Genomic DNA, 19,676 nt, shown 5'->3' with positions numbered 1-19,676 from the left:
TCTCTTATGAATGTCTGAAACAATGACCATGAGATCTCACTATCATGTCTGCCTAACTATAACCCGAACAAAGGAAACAGCATACTAACTTGAAAACAGGATAGCTCCTGAGGCCTCAGTACTAAATTAAGAATCATAGGCAACAAGGGAATACTGAGAGACAGAGACTTTAATCACTTAATATAAACAAAGTAAATGGATCTATGACATTCATAAAGACTCACAGCATGAAAAGGCAAAAATAAGTACTAATTTCAATTAATAGCTATGAATAAAATGCTTCTCACTACTTTCTTCTAAAAGACATGGGCTTTTAGTCTTCACATGAAAAAATGTATATAAAAAGCATGCACTAAAAATCTAGCAAAGCAGTTGTCAATAAACAGTAGCAAAAGTCAACGGACCATCGTGTTGAAACTTGCAGATCTCAAGCAGGCCTTTTTTCCTCCTTAACACAAGAGTTCTTAGCCAGGTCAGCAATGATTGTTATATCTTGCTTTCTAAGGGACCAAATTATATCATAGAGGCTGAAATTCAAACAACAAGGAAAGTCAGTTAAAATTCCATTTAGGCCTCAGCATTCATCACTTATTCATAAGTCATGTTATTTACTACACTTGGTTAGGATAGATTCTAACTTTAAATAAAAGCTGATAAAGGTCATAATGATCACAGTAAAGCCTGGATTACAAATTTGAAGACAACAGAGGGATGGGACCATTGGATTCAAAGACACTTGACCCCTTTTCTGGTGGTCTTTGCAGGGATTTCAAATAATAACAAAATTGAGAAAAGTGACTGAAGGGATATCATTGTGAAAAACTCAGGACAGAAAGCAAAGATGGAAGAAAAAAATCACTTAATATTTGAAGAAACTATGTTGATTAATGATATTTAAATTTTAACAGGTAAGTATATAACTGGATAAAATGGAAGCTAGAGATATTTTTCATATCATTAGTTACATAAACAAGTTGTCAAGAAAATATTGAATCAATAATGAGAGCAGATATGGAGTCCCACAGTCAAATATTAGGCAGAACTTCAGAATCCTACAGAGGACAGGGAAGAAGAACTGGAGGTTCCAAAGACAACAAGAGCATCTCAAAAACCTGGCCCACAGAATCAACTGGACTCAAGTGGTCACAGAAATTATAGAACCTGTATGGGTCTAACCTAGGTCCTTTGCATGTATGTTTTGGCTCTGTAGCTTGGTGTTCTTGTGGGATTCCTAAGAGTGGAGCCTGGGGCTGTCTCTGACCCTTTCACCTGTCTTTGACACCTTTCCTCCTCCAAGGCTGCCTCCAGCCTTGCCATAAATGCACCTGGACTTATTCTAGCTTGTTACTCTTTACTTGGTTGATGTCTCTGGGAGACCTTCTCTTTTTTTTTTTTTTATTCAATATAATTTTTTTTATTCGATATAATTTATTTACATTTCAAATGATTTCCCTTTTCTAGCCCCCCCACTCCCCGAAAGTCCCGTAAGCCCCCTTCTCTTCCCCTGTCCTCCCACCCACCCCTTCCCACTTCCCCATTCTGGTTTTGCCGAATACTGTTTCACTGAGTCTTTCCAGAACCAGGGGCCACTCCTCCTTTCTTCTTGTACCTCATTTGATGTGTGGATTATGTTTTGGGTATTCCAGTTTTCTAGGTTAATATCCACTTATTAGTGAGTGCATACCATGATTCACCTTTTGAGTCTGGGTTACCTCACTTAGTATGATATTCTCTAGCTCCATCCATTTGCCTAAGAATTTCATGAATTCATTGTTTCTAATGGCTGAATAGTACTCCATTGTGTAGATATACCACATTTTTTGCATCCACTCGTCTGTTGAGGGATACCTGGGTTCTTTCCAGCATCTGGCAATTATAAATAGGACTGCTATGAACATAGTAGAACATGTATCCTTATTTCATGGTGGGGAGTCTTCTGGGTATATGCCCAGGAGTGGTATAGCAGGATCTTCTGGAAGTGAGGTGCCCAGTTTTCGGAGGAACCGCCAGACAGCTTTCCAGAGTGGTTGTACCAATTTGCAACCCCACCAGCAGTGGAGGAGTGTTCCTCTTTCTCCACACCCTCTCCAACACCTGCTGTCTGGGAGACCTTCTCTTAACTGAGGGGAGTGAAAGTGGGTGGATCTGAATGAAAGGAGAGGTGAAGGAGAGGGAATGATGGAAGGAAAGAGGGAGGGGGAATTGCAGTGGAGATGTAATATATAAGAGAAGAATAAATAAAAAGGAAAAAAAGAAGCGTATTTGATACAGTTAAAATGGAGAGAGGCTGAAGTCAAACTGGCAGAAACAAAGATTAAGAATGTTTTAAATGTGAAGGTGGGCTAATGGGAAGATACCAGAGAGCCCTATGGAGAGGTTTGATCAATGGAATCTGAAGCAGAATGAGCTATTCCTGAGTTTCAGAGCTTTGCTCTATGAGCCATCTGTGTTTGCACACCACCACACAAGGAAGTTAGACACCCTCCCATCTCATAGAGGTGAGAGACCAGGGCACTATGGTTACATTTATAGAGGATAGTTCTCAGCTCTCTGAGAAAGATAATTTTTAGGTTTCAATACTAGCAAACAGCTAGGAGAATTACACAGATTTCACTGAGAGAGAGAACGAATTTATAGTTGTGTTTTAAAATAAATACTCCAACAGAGAGTGAGGTTAACTAGAAAGACAAGTAAATGAGCCCTCATCACAGGGTATGTATGATTCAGGCTTACTTCCTCATCAAAAGCAAGACTGCCAGCGCTTCATTTACTATGAAGGATGCTGCCATAGGACTAGAATTCCCTTTATACGGTCATATCTATGTCAAAGTAGTAATGAACCAGGCTTAGGACCTGAATGGACATGACTATGTAGAGCCTGATTCCCTTCCCCAGACGCCACCAGAGAACCTTGAAGAAAACTTTATATAGAAAAGACCCCTAAATCCCAAAAAACCTTCTTCCTAAGAAAATCAGGAAGAGTGAACCAGTTAATACAAGGTAGGATCACTTGACACATGAAGAAGGTCATTTTGTTAACCCCTTTGGTTTATATTCTAGCAAACAGAAACCCATCCCTCAAGCCAGGACATCCATTGCAATAGTATTGTTGGCACAAATACCCATTTGCTACAAAAATGATATTTTTCTGAATGAGAAGGATTGGAAACTATCAGATAAGCTATAGAATTGGGATATTCATTAACTATCAGCTTCAGTTTCAAAGTTTTCTGTCATTCCACAGGACGCAAGAAAATAATAGAGGAAAATATGCGGAGAGACATTACAATAAAAATTACCCCATGGGCTTGGAAAAGTTCAGTTTAACAGAAAAAAAAAGGGAGTCATTATTTTTACATAAATTATAAAATATTAAGTGCCTTATTCAAAATAATGATTTTCTACCCTCTTTGCCATATCTATCTACCTATTAATCATATTGTCTAGTGGGATGTATGTCAAACTCCACAGGTAGATATAGCAGTATTTCGCAAATCAGAGTCATAAAGACATAATCAGCCCAGTTGCTTTGATTGTAATTCTAACAAACCTCTCCTATTGGTGAAGAAGTCTAATGATTTAAGACCTTACATTCTAGTGACTATTAACACATAAATGCATTTTGAAGTAGTAGCTATTAAAATGTTAGCACAGTTTCAATTGACTTCTGATTTTCTGTCTCATTTTTCAAGCATGTGACTGAAAAAGTATGCAATATAACAACACTCCTTACTTTCAACTAGAGAAAATTAGCTTGGGTTTGTTTGTGTAATGGTTGTCAAGAGTGGCCTGGTCAGTAACCTTCCTCCCCCAAAGTATAATGCAACACTTATGATTTTTATGAATTGATCCAGGATTGGTGATAACTCAGTAGCACAGTTTGTAATAAAGTCAGAGTCTACACTTGTATAACCCTTCTCCTTCAACCGCATTTTCTCACTGTTTCCTTGCTTCTCTTTGTTCTTTATTAACAATAATACTTTCCCTTTCTCTGGCCTTTTGTTTATCACATTTCATTTATTCATCAAATATTAATTAAGTATTGTGCTAGTAACTTGTCTGATCACTATGTACAAAATACATCACAAAACAACTTGAAGGGCAGAATTAAGTCTTTGGTTTCACAGTCTTTAGGGATTAAAATCCATGCTTCTTTAATCCACTGATTCGGAGCTGATTATGAGGCTGAATCACAAGGAGAAAGGGCTGTTCACTTTATGGTGGACAAGAAGCAGAGAACTGCAGGTAGCATACAGCACCAAAGACATGCCTTTACCCAGGTTCTACAGTTCCTCAAACCAGATACCATCTCCTAATATAGCTCCCCCTGCTGGCGACTAATTATTCAGTCATAAAAGCCTGTGGGGAAGCATTTCCTATTCAAATGTTAGGTTTTTTTTTAATAACATCTAAACTTTTGGGGCAAAAAGAAAGAGTATTTTTATACTGTAGAGCAAGCAGCTCTTTAGCTGGAGACCCACAGAAACTGCAGATGACACTGAGGCAGCTTGATGCACATTCTTACTTCAGCACATGCTCTGACTTATCTTCATTCTTCCCTTTCCCCATATGTCCATCTTAAGCCAAGCATGGTGATTCTATTCTATCATTTACATTTCCTTGCTAGTTCCAAAGGAAAAAATAATTTCCAAAACAGAGAAACATGGATTGTTGTATAAAATTAACTTCTTTGGCTGACTCAAAATCATTTGTATCTGTGAGTTGGTTCATGAAACCATTGACACACACTATAGCCTTCTACCACTGGTGGTAAAACATAGTTCCGAGTTGAACAAGAAATATAACTGAACAAGTCAATTTAACGTTATAAAATTATTCATGGTACATTAAAATTATAATTATAAAACTCACCTATAAGGAGATACTATACTTTCTGTAATGATCTTTATTTCTATGTTTATGCTTCTGAAAACTTATTATTTGGGGATTTATGTGTTTGTTTATAAATCATTATTTGGGGATTTATGTGTCTGTTTATGTTTATAGTTTTCTCTCCTTTTAACATTTCACTATGACAATCATGTCTTTTTTTATTTCATTTTTAATTAAGAGTTAATTAAAAATTGTCGGATTTCACTGGACACCTGCCTATGTTTAAGTGCTCATTTAAATGGACTTAATAAAATCAAACTGTTGGTTGTCATGTATTTACCAGGAGAAGGAGTGGACAGACAGCTATGCAGAGATGCAATCTTTCCTATCCCGGTGGCTTGTGATGCTCCGTGCCCGAAGGACTGTGTGCTCAGTGCATGGTCGCCGTGGTCCTCCTGTTCACATACGTGCTCTGGGAAAGCCACAGAAGGGAAACAGAGCCGAGCTCGGTCCATTCTGGCCTACGCAGCTGAAGAAGGTAAGGTCTCCATCCTCACATGAGACTGTTTTCTGGAAATTGATGGCCATTTAAATTGTGTAGCCTGTATAAGATGACAGTTTATGAAAATGAGTTGACAGAAATCCAGTAGTAAATGATATTTAATATCTCTCTATGTGGTTTGATTCTATTCTTAATAATTAATCTTGAAAATGGATCTTTAAAAGAGGACAAAGGGTTGTTTTTAAAAGCATTTTCTTTTATCCCTTATTCAACTAATAATTCAAGTTCTTTCTACTCGAAAGTGTACAAAGGAAAAACAAAGAAAAAAAACAATACTCCAAGAAATGGATTCCAAAAGAAATTCCAAGCATTTCATTGTTTTTCTTCTATTTCAGTAGTAGCTGACACTGTAATATCTCATAAAATTATCATGTATGTGTAAGAAGACTGTTTATTTATTTATTGTTGGATATTTTCTTTATTTACATTTTAAATATTATAACCTTTCCATTTCCCCCTTTGAATTCCCTTATCCCATCCTCCCCCCGCCCCTCCTTCTATGAGGGTGTTTCCCCACCTACTCACTCACACCTCCCTGCCCTGGCATTACCCTATACTGGGACATCTAGCCTTCACAGGGCCAAGTGCCTCTCCTCCCATTGATGATTAACAAGGCAATCCTCTGCTACATATGTGGTTGGAGCCATGGGTTGGTCCATGTGTACTCTTTAGTTGGTGGTTTTGTCTCTGGGAAATCTGGTTGGTTGATATTGTTGTTCTTCCTATTGGGTTACAAATCCCTTCTGCTCCTTCAGCCCTTTCTCTAACTCCTCCATTGGGAACCCTGTGCTTAGTCCAATGGGTATTTTAACTTTTAGCATGGCTGTTGTTTGTGTGACATTGTGTGTGTCTTCTATCATTCATAGTGCTCCTTTGTGCTCCTCAAATGCTAATCTGTCCTCTGTGTGACTAGGTGAGACAATGTCACACTTTTGTCTTTCTAAAAAGTAGGAGAGGAAGGGGAAGAACACAGGAGCAAATTCTTTCACACCAGGGCATACAGTGAGGTTGTGGCACTGCAGCACCCCACACTAAATGACCTTTATTTACATTTAGGACTGAGAGATCATAATTTCTGTTTACAGTAAGCATACATACCTATGAATCCCTGAAATTAATTGTTTTTCTTTGATTACATTATTTCTGCCCCCCTTTGTTGTTGTTTTCCAGTGATTTGGTGATAACAGCTCCTAATCTTATTTAATCATACTTGCTATTACTTTACATAATAACTATGAATATTATTAAATAACTTGGCTTTAATACACAAGTACAACACATAATATGTCATAAGTAACTCTTTGGGAAAATTGTTAATTTTTATAGTGTTCCTAAGTGTTTTCCACTACAAATATAACTGCAAGGAAAATAGAAGACCTCTAAAAAAAAATAGAAACTTTAGAGAAAAAAAATTGCTTTTCTGTGTTCTCAAGAACAGTCCAGCTTGGATAGACTACCTTCAGACTTCAAACTCCATCAGTTCAGATTACATCTTGGGTTTCATTAAAATTAGATCTGTGGTCGCCCCGATTCCTGTAAACCCATTATACTCTGCAGACATTTGCTCTGTGACTAGTAATGAGTGACTTTTCACCCCCTGAGCCACAGAGCAAGGATTGTGCTGAGTCTGCAAAACTGCAACAGATCATTATGTCTGTAGATGCGACAGTTCACACTGAAAGGTCTGCCATGTTTTAAAGGCAGAAATTCATGGTTAGTATTTGATACATATCACGTACTTAATTAGAAAGGGTGAGACTTCAGTAATTTTTAATTAAGTCTAGTAGCTGCCTCATAAGCTAGTCACCCTGGCCTGTAGATGTTTGTGTAGTATACTGTAAGTGCATGGACCTAAATGAGTAGGAAGCAGACTGGAATTTCTGTAAGTAAACATCTTACTCTGTGTCTCAGTAAGTGTCATGTATAAAAACCAATATGATTGTGAGACACTTAAGGAAGATCTCATCTGCAAATTAAATGACTTTAATACCAGTTGTTTGCTTGATATGAAAATAATGTTTTATCTTAATGGAAAATGAGATTGTTACAATACTGAATTTTTCAAAGTGGTTTTCATTTTCTTCCTGAGAAAACTACATCTATAGAAGTCTGAAATTATGCTTTCTTATCAGTGATATTTCACAAAAGTAGGTATTCTATTAGTCTGCCAAAATTAGAGCTTGGAATGTGTTACAGAATTTTTTATGGGAAATACTGTGATAATTTTATAGAAAAACACAAAATCAAATTGATACATAGTATCTGTAGATGAGATTATATAATTTTCTAAAAACTTCCATGTATAGAGGGCAAGTGCATGGGTATGACAGTCCTTGCAATGCAGCAAAAAGTCAGGCATGTGTGATAGGGATTGAAACATAGCTTTGTGTTCTGCCTGTGAACTATATTCCCAGTCCTAGGTCTTGGCTTCTAATTCTATTTTATGATAAGTATAATTTACAGAAATTCTAGGCCAGAAGGTGGCCTTATCTTCAAAGAATCTTAACAACACAACAAAATAGAAACCTTCAGAAGGAAAATTATATTTTGTGACTTATCAAACAGCAACCCATAACTTCAATAAATTACATTCAGAAAAAAATGGAAAGATTATATAGGAAACTTATTAAATGTAGCTACACAAAGAAGACAAGGGGCATACCTTTAGCCATTTTTTCTGGTCATTAACATAAATGAGAGCTAAACAGGGAAAGAGTTGTGGCTAATCAAGAGGTAGACATAATTAAACCCTTGGCTAGACTTCAGTCTGGTTTATAATGATCCCAGTCTGCTATGGTAAGAACCAGAGAAAGCCCTTATTTTGAGAAGCCCCACCACTGTCACCATCCAGAGAGGATTGCTTTTATTTATTTGGCAGCCTACTTTCTGCCCCAGAGCAATTGCTTCCAGGCAGTCCCACCTCTGGGTTTCCCATCTGGAAGGAATCATGCTCTAGTAAGGGCAGCTTGAGAGATAGTTTGGCAGTTAAGAACACTTACAGCTCTTCCAGAGGACCAGAGTTCCTGGCATCCACATTGGATAGTTCATAACTACCTGTAACTCTAGCTCTAGAGAAACTGAAACTTCCTCCTGACCACTCCCCAAGGCACCAACACACATGATGATATGCGCACACACAGGCACACACATATAAATTAAGAAGAGACGAGATTTTAAAAGAAACAAATCTTGCTTAATCTAGTGATGCAAATAATTGTGAGCAATGGAGCAACTCAGAAATCTCATCTCCTCACAGTTCTGCAGTAACAACATGGCTTCACTCCTGGGATACCTTGTCAGAATTGCATGCATAGAATCTTACAAAGCATCAGAAAATTGTTATATAGTTAAAGATAGTGAACATGAAATCTCCAGAACTGCCTATAAAAATTAGTAAAATAGAGAAGAAATATTTCCAATTAAAGGAGACAATTAACAGGACACCAAAATGTGATACTTTATTTTGAACTAAATCCTATTGAGGGATAGTTGGAAGTTTGGATGGGACTAAGGGTACTAGATGTGTTTATGTATGGGTGAATGTCTTTACTTATAGGAAATGTACACCAAATTGTCCAGAGAACTAAACGTCGTTCATCAGTTTCTTACAAATGGTCAAGAAAAATAATTCTGTAGCATAATTATGAAATTAACTGAGATGAATTTAAAAGAAAATAAAAGAATGAAAATAGTTTGTATTTTCTTTCCATACAATATTAGATAATATCATACAGCATAGTATCAGCAATATACAAAAACAACAGTTCATTCTGAAATATCACTAGGAAACCAAATCATAAGTGGAAGCACCTAGATGTAAATATAGGAAAAAGTTGACTAGAATTCTTTAACTTAAACCAGATAGAGGCTAGGGGTTGGTGATGAGAGCTCTGAGGGGAAGTATTTGTCCTGCAAAAATGAGGACCATCCCCAATACTCATGAAAATGAATCTAGGTATTGTGAAGTATGCCAGTATTCCCAGAGATAGGGCCGCAGAGACAGATGGAGGTCCGTGGCCTACTGGATAGCCAACATCACCCAGGAATTCAGCATCAGTCTCAGTGAAAGTTTGTCACCAGCACAAGGTAGACTGCTCTGGAGGAATACCACATGGTGTTGACCCATGGCTTGCAGAAACACATGTACATGTACACACATGAGCACAGACAAACAGACAGACCCATGAGAATGGACATGAGACCATCCAGGGGTCAGATTTTTGCTTCTTGTTTTCTTCTTACATAAAATTTCAACAAACTTCATTTGTGACCCTAACAATGATGTCTCTGTATCCTTACTAGTGAAAAGTAAAAAAATATTTGTTTGCTAAGTTCAAAATGACCTGATATAACTTCTTTAGTCAAATGTCAGTGTGCCTTTCTATCTGTCATGTGCAGAAAATAGTTGCAGATTGAAACAGAATTATGCCAATTTTCTCAAATAATTATAAGCCTTCAGAAATCATACTTTACAGTGAAAAACTTGGAATAAGTAATAGTTCTATTTTCTGAACTGTAATATTTTCATGTTTTACAGTTTAGTGATTTTGATTATTAGAGCCACCAGAGCAGCTGTGTGTCTTAGAGAATTCAAAAACACCACAGATCTAGGATATGTGTAGATATGAACATCACTTGGTGTCTAAGTAGATGGTAGCACTTCCTCATCCCCTTGCGTCAGAGGATGTGAGAAAGCTGCACAATAAGAAATCTTCTTCCTATTTCTGCTAATGATCTTTAGGAGTCAGTTCACTTAAGGTGTGTCCTGGACACATGCATCTTAATGCCTGCAGTGGTCTGCCAAGAGCGGACTTAGGCTGCAACAGAAGGTGACAGTAGAAGCACAGATATCACTTCTTCCTAACATATACCCCCATCCCCTTCCTTATAGTGCATCCATTTACCTTCTCATGCGAATGCTACACTCTGACTGACACATCAACATGACCTTCCAACATGACCTGGGGGAATTCTTTTGCATTTATTTTTACTTTTGCTTAGATAAAATCAACTCTTCTTTCTTACCTCACAAACTTTGATTTTAGAATTCTAGCTCTTTGTAGTTCATCTAAATGCCTCCTCCTTCCAGACCTTTTAAATCTCTAAAACACAATGAATCTTACTTCTTTCGATCCTTATCATATTACGTCTTAACATAATAATGCCTGCCTGTAAATTTTGATGGCTGTTATATTCTTTTCCTTTTAGTCCTGGGGGAAAGAAATCCATGACCTTCTTTACATGCTAGTCAAGGCTTCTATCATGGAGACCTTCATGTATTATTTTCCTCCCATGTATGTTTGTCTCATTCACTCTACCCTTCCTATTTCTTTTCCTCACCAATCACAAAATCCTTGACTGTAGCGAACTGCTACTAATCCCTCTGGTATCCCATGAAACCCCACACTTTAATGTTATAGCTCATATTCCATATATAGATATCCAGTTACCGTATTGAATGGGGGCTCTTTTTCAATCTATTCTATCAGTTGTAAATACATCAATACCCAAAACAGCAATTCCATGACTCTGACAATATGCATTATAAGAAAGCTTTTGCAAGAGTCATGTGGATAGGAATAGTTATATTTTATTTAATATATCCTGATTTTTTCTGTGTATATGGAGTCTATGTGTATGGTATATGTACACAGGTATTTGCACATAACTTGATTTTTTTCTGGGTATATACAACAGATGTGTGTGTGTGGGGAGGGTTGTGTGGATGTGTGTAACTGTGCACACACATGGAAGCCTAAAGAGGATGCCAGGTCTCCCACATTATCACTGTTTTCATTTGCTTGACATGGTCTCTGGATAAAGCTAGAACTGGGCGGGTGGCAAGGCAGCGCTGGTTTCTTGCCTCACAGCACTGAAGTTGCAGAATCATGCAGCCAAACTCAGTATCTTATATCAGTTCTGTAATTTGAATTCAAGCCCTCACATTAACAGCAAGTGCCCATATCTACTGAGTCATCTCCCTAGCACAGTGCATCTCATTTTAATATGGCACTTTTATCTAATAGTGGGCACATTTATATGTACACAAAAGTTTGTTTCTTCCATTTATTTATTGAAAATAAATCTTTTTCTAAACCTTTGCCTCTCACAGCTCCTCCAACCTTCCCTCTAAAGGTTTATTTATAGAATGGAATTTCTTGCATGTCCGGTAAAGTCTTTCCTGTTGCCACAGTGATAGAAGATCTAAGTAGCAGTTTGCATGCAAAGCAGTTTACACGTAAGAGGACATTTCACACTTATTACTAATTTTGTCATAGTTCACATTCTATAACTTTCCATGACTGTGGAAATGCTCCCAAAGGGAATATCAACATGATATTATAGGTAAATAATAGGTATTTTCAACATTATATTTATCAGTTTTTCTAACATAAAATTGTTCCCCAACCAGTGTAGTGATACTACAATGACCACTTCTCCAAACTAGACTTTCAAACTTGCAATACTGTAATAATTAAGACCACCCTGGGGCTTATCCGAGTGAGGATCCTACATCACATTCAAACTGCTGATGTGGCTTTAATGTGGATTACGGCGAGAAAATAAATAGCCTTTATGTCTATAAACTTAACAGCTATCTTGCAGTTTCTCAGCATGTTTTGCTGATGGTGTAGAAGTTTGTGTTTTTCTCTTATCATTTTTCCTCTAAAGCCAACCAGTCAATTCAAGTGTCAAAAGCAATTCAGATCATTAAAATAGATTTCAACAGGATACTTTTTCTCACAATGAAAACAATGTAGGTACAGAAATTTAATGTTTGATCAGCAATTTTACCATTACATATAAAGGAACTGGTAAATAATTATATATAATCATACATAACATACATAATTATATAGCATAAAATAATATATGTATGATTAGGTACATTTGTTAATGTTTAATATATCCAGCACCCAGAGGAAGGATCTAGGCATACCACTTATTTCTCCCCAATCCTATTAGCATGGTTTAGAATTCAGTGTACTCGACTCCTAAACTTCCTAGCAGAGGCTACCAGGCTCACCCAGCTATATGATAACAGACAGTTTATGACATGTGACATATGTCTTCACCTTCATAAAGCAGGGACACTAATGAAAATGTTCAGGACTGGCTAGTCTGATATTAGAACCACATTCAACAGTGCATAAATGACTCTAAATTGTTATTAGCAAACTGCCAATTGATTAAACTTCTGATCATAGGGAAGTCTACAAATATTGCTCTGTCATCCCTGGAGAGCATCTCTGGTGTTGCCACTAGAATCAAATCATCAGTGAAGTAAGTAATGAAATTCACTGAGCCCCACCATTAACAATATATCTCTTTCTATTTTCACAATTGGTTAAAAGAATATATGATCTTCCTAGATTCCTTATTAATATAGTGACAACATCATTTTATAGGCTTGCATTTATATACCCAATAATTTGTATTCATGTGACAATTGTAAATTCAAATTTAGACTCCACCTCTTTTGTTCATACAATAGGGCTAGCACATAAACTAGAAGGTTCAGAATGTTAACCTTTACACCACAGTCCACTAATTAAAGATGTGCCTTTTTTACCTTTAACATCCTCAGCATTATTGCTTTGTACCTTTCATTCATTTTTGAAATGCAACAGCTAAGCAAAAATTATGACACACTTGCCACTACTTATAGTGATAGTGCGCCTTGTTGTTCTGGCTGTAAATAACAGTCTCATATATGTGAAAGAGAAGATAATCAAAGCCAGCTAAACAACACTTGAAAAAAAGGAAATGCTAGTTATTTGATTAAGGCTTTTGATACATCTTGTTGTGCAGTTAAGAATCCAATGGGACTGGAGATGTTTCTCCATGATAGAAGCCTTGCCTAGCATGTGAAGAATGTCATGGATTTCTTTCCCCCAGGGCTTACAGGAAAAGAATATAACAGCATCAAAATCTACAGGCAGGTATTATTATCCTAGAAGAGAATTCTGTCAATTCTAATGGACAACTTTTTAATTTGTTATATGTATGGGCTGGTGCAGTTGGTTTGCATGTGAGTGCTATCATAAGACACTAGGTCCCTTGGAGCTGCAGATATAGGCAGATGTGAGTTAATTGATATAGGGACTGAGAACCAAATTTGGATTTTCTCCAGTACCAGTATATGTTCTCAATGGTTGCAGTATCTCTCCAGGTCCTTGGATAAGTCTTTATAAAATACTTACATTAAGGGTATAAATGGCTAAGTGGGCAAGGAACTTGGCCCCAAGTCTGGTAACCTGAGCTCGATCTGGGACCCATATGGTGAAAAAGAGAACTGACCCCCATGATGCTGCCTTTGACCGCTCCACATGCCACGGCATGTGCATGCCCCTACCCAACAAACTCCTATATGCACATACACATAAATGTAATAGTTTTAATTAAAAATATCTGTCACCAATACCTTTGATGTCACAAATGATGAATCTATAACAAATACAAATTTTAATATGAGTGAATTTGAACTAACTGGAGGGATCTTAACTCATAATAGAGACGTTTAAAACTAACTTTTCCTGTGACGTTTGCAAAAGCATAATACAAAACAAACAAACATGGGCTTAAGCCATAGAAAGGTATTTAAATAAGTATAAAAAATTAGCATTCTGCAGAAAGTATTGTTTACTAGTTTAATTTTAAACCATTTCTTATTCTTTGGCACACATAAAATGAGGGTGAACTGCACAGCCAATGACATCATAAGTTTGAACAAATATTACTACCCTATCATTTCTTCAACAATACTCCAGAAGACACTAAGCTTCTACCCAGATTTAATCGACTCACTTGCTATCAGCCTAAATGCTAATACACTCAAGCAGTTTTTAAAACCTTGGACCGAGACTCAGTTTAGAAGGTGGCACTTGCAAATTCATTCAGACATAATTATCCACGGCATGAAGTTGTTTGTTGCTTGTGGTTAACAATACTGTGTGCTTCCTTGCATCCGATGTTGGGTTTCTCTCAAGGACAATAGCTTCTCCTTACAGGCTTGGATTTTCTTCGATATCTAATATGCACACTGCAGGCTTTATATTTTAAGTTAGAACCAGCAAAAGAGTAATTTGCCTTTTTGTAATAGTGTGCTGGTTCCATGATATGTGCTTACTAAGTAAGTCATAAGCATTGTCGTTATTAGCCCTGCAAATTCCTGAGAGCAGAGAATGGTGAAGTTCCTGTTGGCTTTCCATCTAATTTGTCACTGTCTGTTTTTTGTAGGTGGAATTCGTTGCCCTAATAGCAGTGCTTTGCAAGAAGTGCGCAGCTGCAATGAGCACCCTTGCACTGTGTACCACTGGCAAACTGGTCCCTGGGGCCAGTGTATAGAGGACACATCGGTGTCATCCTTCAATACGACCACAACATGGAATGGAGAGACCTCGTGCTCTGTGGGCATGCAGACGCGAAAAGTCATCTGTGTGCGAGTCAACGTGGGCCAAGTGGGCCCCAAGAAGTAAGGACTTGAGCATAAAGGCAGTGGTAAATCCTGTGGTCAGCCATGCAGAGGCCTGGCTGGGCTCTGCCTGCTTCATTAAATGAAGTCTTCTGGTGCTTATCATACCTGTCCTCATAAGAAGATTTGTTTGCTTTCAGTGTCAGTTGCTGATAAAGCAGTAACTATTTCTGAGTCTTGTACCTAGGATCTGTAAATTCCATAGAAACCTTTCTATCTGGTCTCTACTTCCAATTCTCTTGTAGCACAGTCTACTTTTATTAAGGTAAAGAAAGAGGTGCTTGCCCTAGGCTTGTCTGATCAATAATGACAGGATATAAAGTCCTAGCCGTGGAGGTCATGCGTGACCTCCTGTATATCCCTAGGCTTGGAGGCTGATAATCTATTTAATTGAGAGAAAGCTATCTTTGATTTGCCCACATAATACTATATCACAGGCAGTAAGGCCAAAAATTTTTCTGTGGTAAAATGAATAATTTTCATTTCAACAGAGAGCCTTGGGAAAAAAACAGCTGTTATGATAAATAGAAAACCCATCAGTTTCTTATGGGTTAAAAAGATGGTAACAAGGAGAATGCTTTGGTGGGAAGTTCTCCTTCCCACCAAAAAAAGACTTGAGGTGTTAATGCCTTAACCTTATGATAACAATAGACAAAATTCAAGTAATGGTATAAAGAGGATGATCAATTCTAAGGAAAAAATTAATATATTTTCTAAAAATAAATATTCTTTGGTGGAGAAATATCCTATTTAATTTTTGAAACAGCATAACTTTCTTAGTAATTCAAATGTCCTTAGCCATATGGAGCCTAGATAGTGAAAGCAGCACGTGTATAGGTCTAACAGTGGCCTTGCATTTTCCAAATTAATAGCTTTGATTTTCAAGGTCAGCTGAAGAGATTATATAATGAAAAATACTCTGATGTAGTCACTCAGTAAACTTTGGGAAATGCTGTTTAAGAATGAAAAACACTTCCTTTGCTGTCTTCTTCAGTGACTTTAGCTCTTTGGCAATGCTGTGGACACCCTGGTTACTCTCTCTTCTTCTGATCCTCTTTTAGCAACCCCACAATCCCCGTACATACCATTCTCCCTATCTGGAACTTTTCAGTTTTGTTTTAGGAAATCTTCCAAGGGGATGAGAATACTTTATGTGACATATGGGAAGTCTCCAGGGGTATAAACATAGGACCCATTAAGCACTTTTATCTAGCCTGCATGCCAGATATTAGAGATATTTGGCTCCATGGTGTAGTTATTTATATCACTTGATATTTCAGAACATATTAGAAAATATATACCAAAGAGACTATTCTTGACACTTTGTATGGTAACCCCAAAACCAATATGTTAATGGAAATTACACCCAGGTCACTAGTAATTTGACTCAGGAAATTAATTTGCAATATATTAAAATGCAATGGTGCTATAGCAGCAGTTGGGGTGAAAGTTCCACGTCCTGGAGGAGCCTGGTTCTCACTGAGATTAGGACAGAGCTAGAAGTGCCCACTAGGCCAGGAGGAGCAATATTGTGCCAACTTGTAAAAGGCTGCCTCTATCTGTTTAAAGGCTAATGACCTTTCAAAAGGCAACTTAGAGCTACTACAAAATAAAATACTGTCCCAGGGTGAAGGGTGTCTATGTGAACAGAGATCTGTGTAAAGGAGTAGTGGATCCAGTCTCATGAGGTCATTCAATAAGAAGTATGTCCTGGTGCATCATATCAGACCACCACAGTAATCCAGCAAAAACTTACTATGTTGCTACAGCTGTTCGTCAATGATCTAGATACACCCATAGATTTGTTAAATCATGTCAGTTTCCTTTGCCCTTATAACCATAGGAAATTAAATCAAACACATTTAAGTTCAAAAGAAAACGTTACTGCCCTTCTCCTTAAGTATGAGGTTAAATTCAGTGAATGCTTTCCAATGGAAGCCATTTGAAACAAAAATGCAAATAGGAACCTTGTTTTAAACTCTTCTTAATAAAATAGATTACTGGGAGATGGCAAAATCAATCTTATTGATCTTATCTATCCTCCCAAGTAACAAACTTCAACTCCTATTGCATCTGTTTAAGTTGACCTTGAATAAGACTGGGAGGAGGGAGGAATCAATTCTTTGATTTAAACCACACATGCTAAATACAAACAGTTCCAGGGAACAGCAGCATGTTGGCTAAAACAATCGCCTCACCAAAGGAAGTCGGAATTCATTTTATTGGATGCAGTCTAGGCTGTATAATTTATCTTCCTGTGTTCATTTAGTGACTTTGTTGTTGGTAATTTTGCTCTCCACAGTTAGCCGAGTATCTTGCTGTGGCTATTTCCAAACTAAAAGAATATGTGGAGGGTCAATGACAACACTGTAAATTCCATTGATTTATTTCGGGCTACATATTTGAAGAGTACACAGTTGAGTAATGGCCTCCCGTTGTTAAAGTTATAAAATGCCTCATTTAAAAGAAATGCTTTCAATAATAATTACTGACTAGTAGCTCCATAATCCCAAAAGAATTCTTTGGATGTTTTCAAATTAAATTATAAGTCCAGTCTTAAAAATTCTAAATTGTAAAATCACATCAATTTCTTTGATTCATATGTAAATATTTTCCTGTCCAACATTTTAAAGATTCACACCTTTAAAATAGAAAAGTACATCATATTTGTGTGTGAGAAAGGAAATGGAGGCAACTAATTACAGAATATGTTGAAAATAAAGTGTCAGTAAATGCTATTGAAATTATTGGAAACAAATGGTGTTAACTATTTTACTCACAATTTAGTTCTTTTAACGTGACTAATATGCAACCTAGTCTGACAGCAGACACCTGTAATCCAGGTACTCAGGAAGCAGAGGTAGGTGGATCTCTGTGAGTTTGAGGCCAGCCTAGTCTTCACAGTGAATTTCAAGTCAGTCAGCACTACATAGAAGGATCCTGCCACAAAAAATAGAGAATGAGAAAGGGTTAGAAAGAAAAGAGAGAGAGAGAGAGAGAGAGAGAGAGAGAGAGAGAGAGAGAGAGAGAGAGAGAGAGAGAGCAAACAATCTTGATGGGCTATGTTCAATTCCAAAACCACCAACTAACCATTGTAACATGTCCATGCCCTCACACATTCTATATACAAACATGCATGCATACACAGGATTGTATTATTAAGAAATATTTGTTATGATAGTTTTTGTGCTGTTATAAAGTATTTAGCTACAGATACAGGAATTGAATCCTAACATTGATCATTAGACAACATAAGAAGGTCAAGGGGATACAAATTGGAAAAGAAGAAGTCAAATTATCACTATTTGCAGATGACATGATAGTCTACTTAAGTGACCTGAAAACCTCCACCAGAGAACTCCTACAGCTGATAAACAACTTCAGCAAAGTAGCTGGTTATAAAATCAACTCAAGCAAATCAGTAGCCTTCCTGTACTCAAAGGATAAGCAGGCTGAGAAAGAAGTTAGGGAAATGACACCCTTCACAATAGCCACAAACAATATAAAGTATCTTGGTATGACTCTAACCAAACAAGTGAAAGATCTATATGACAAGAACTTCAGGTCTCTGAAGAAGGAAATCAAAGACCTCAGAAAATGGAAAAATCTGCCATGCTTGTGGATTGGCAGGATTAATATAGTTAAAATGGCCATCTTGCCAAAAGCAATATACAGATTCAATGCAATCCCCATCAAAATCCCAACTCAGTTCTTCACAGAGTTAGAAAAAGCAATTCTCAAATTCATCTGGAATAACAAAAAACTCAGGATAGCTAAAACTATTCTCAACAACAAAAGAAATTCTGGGGGAATCAGTATCCCTGACTTCAAGCAATACTACAGAGCAATAGTGTTAAAAACTGAATGGTATTGGCACAGTGACAGACAAGTGGACCAATGGAATAGAATTGAAGATCCAGAAATGAATCCACACACCTATGGTCACTTGATCTTCGACAAAGGAGCCGAAAACATCCAGTGGAAAAAAGATAGCCTTTTCAACAAATGGTGCTAGTTCAATTGGAGGTCAACATGCAGAAGAATGCGAATTGATCCATTCTTATCTCCATGTACTAAACTTCACTCCAAGTGTATCAAGGACCTCCATGTAAAACCAGACACACTGAAACTAATAGAAAAGGAACTGGGGAAGACCCTAGAGGACATGGGCACAGGGGAAAAGTTCCTGAACAGATCACCAATAGCTTATGCTCTAAGATCAAGAACATTGATCATTTGGAATCCCACAAATTTTTATTATGTGTATTAGAAAATATGTAGTAGAGAGATTATTCTAAAGGGAAGTATATGGAAATTATATTTCATCTAGATAACATGAATATCATTAAGTCTACATATTTGTGTGAGTACTCTTGTCCAGGTAGAGTTGGAGAGAATTTAGTTAGCTGAGTGGTGCTTCTTAAAAGCAGCCTTAAAAGCTGAATAACAGAAGCTCATGAGCTGACCGTGATTCATATAGCCACAGAAATTGGAAGGAAATTAGGATACTTAGTTTTGTGGCTGGTTAAAGGCTGAATAATTTCTTTGCTTGTTCCAGGTGTCCTGAAAGCCTTCGGCCTGAAACAGTGAGGCCCTGCTTGCTTCCTTGTAGGAAGGATTGTATTGTGACCCCATACAGTGACTGGACACCTTGTCCCTCCTCATGCAGAGAAGGTATGGAGTATTGATTATGGAAGTTCTTCACACAGAGCCCTTATTCAGCATGATGTCTGACTTTGGATGAGCAATGTTTGTGATTCTTGCATAGGGCTTTGTTGTCCTGACTTTTTATGAATGTCAAACCCA

General features: G+C 37.3%; 1 protein-coding gene across 1 annotated transcript in view; it reads left to right on the top strand.

Annotated features, from left to right (window-relative positions):
- Window positions 1-19,676, top strand: part of Thsd7a (thrombospondin type 1 domain containing 7A) — a 413,636-nt gene that overhangs the window by 299,508 nt on the left and 94,452 nt on the right. Inside the window, exons 7-9 of the mRNA XM_052173249.1 lie at window positions 5,177-5,371; window positions 14,636-14,870; window positions 19,429-19,544. Coding sequence (XP_052029209.1) covers window positions 5,177-5,371; window positions 14,636-14,870; window positions 19,429-19,544 — 546 coding nt within the window. The remainder of the gene's footprint in view (window positions 1-5,176; window positions 5,372-14,635; window positions 14,871-19,428; window positions 19,545-19,676) is intronic.

Source organism: Apodemus sylvaticus, chromosome 2, assembly GCF_947179515.1.
Source record: "Apodemus sylvaticus chromosome 2, mApoSyl1.1, whole genome shotgun sequence".
Lineage (NCBI taxonomy): Eukaryota > Metazoa > Chordata > Mammalia > Rodentia > Muridae > Apodemus > Apodemus sylvaticus.
Note: the sequence above shows the minus strand (reverse complement) of the source record. Positions and strands in the feature narration are given on the sequence as shown.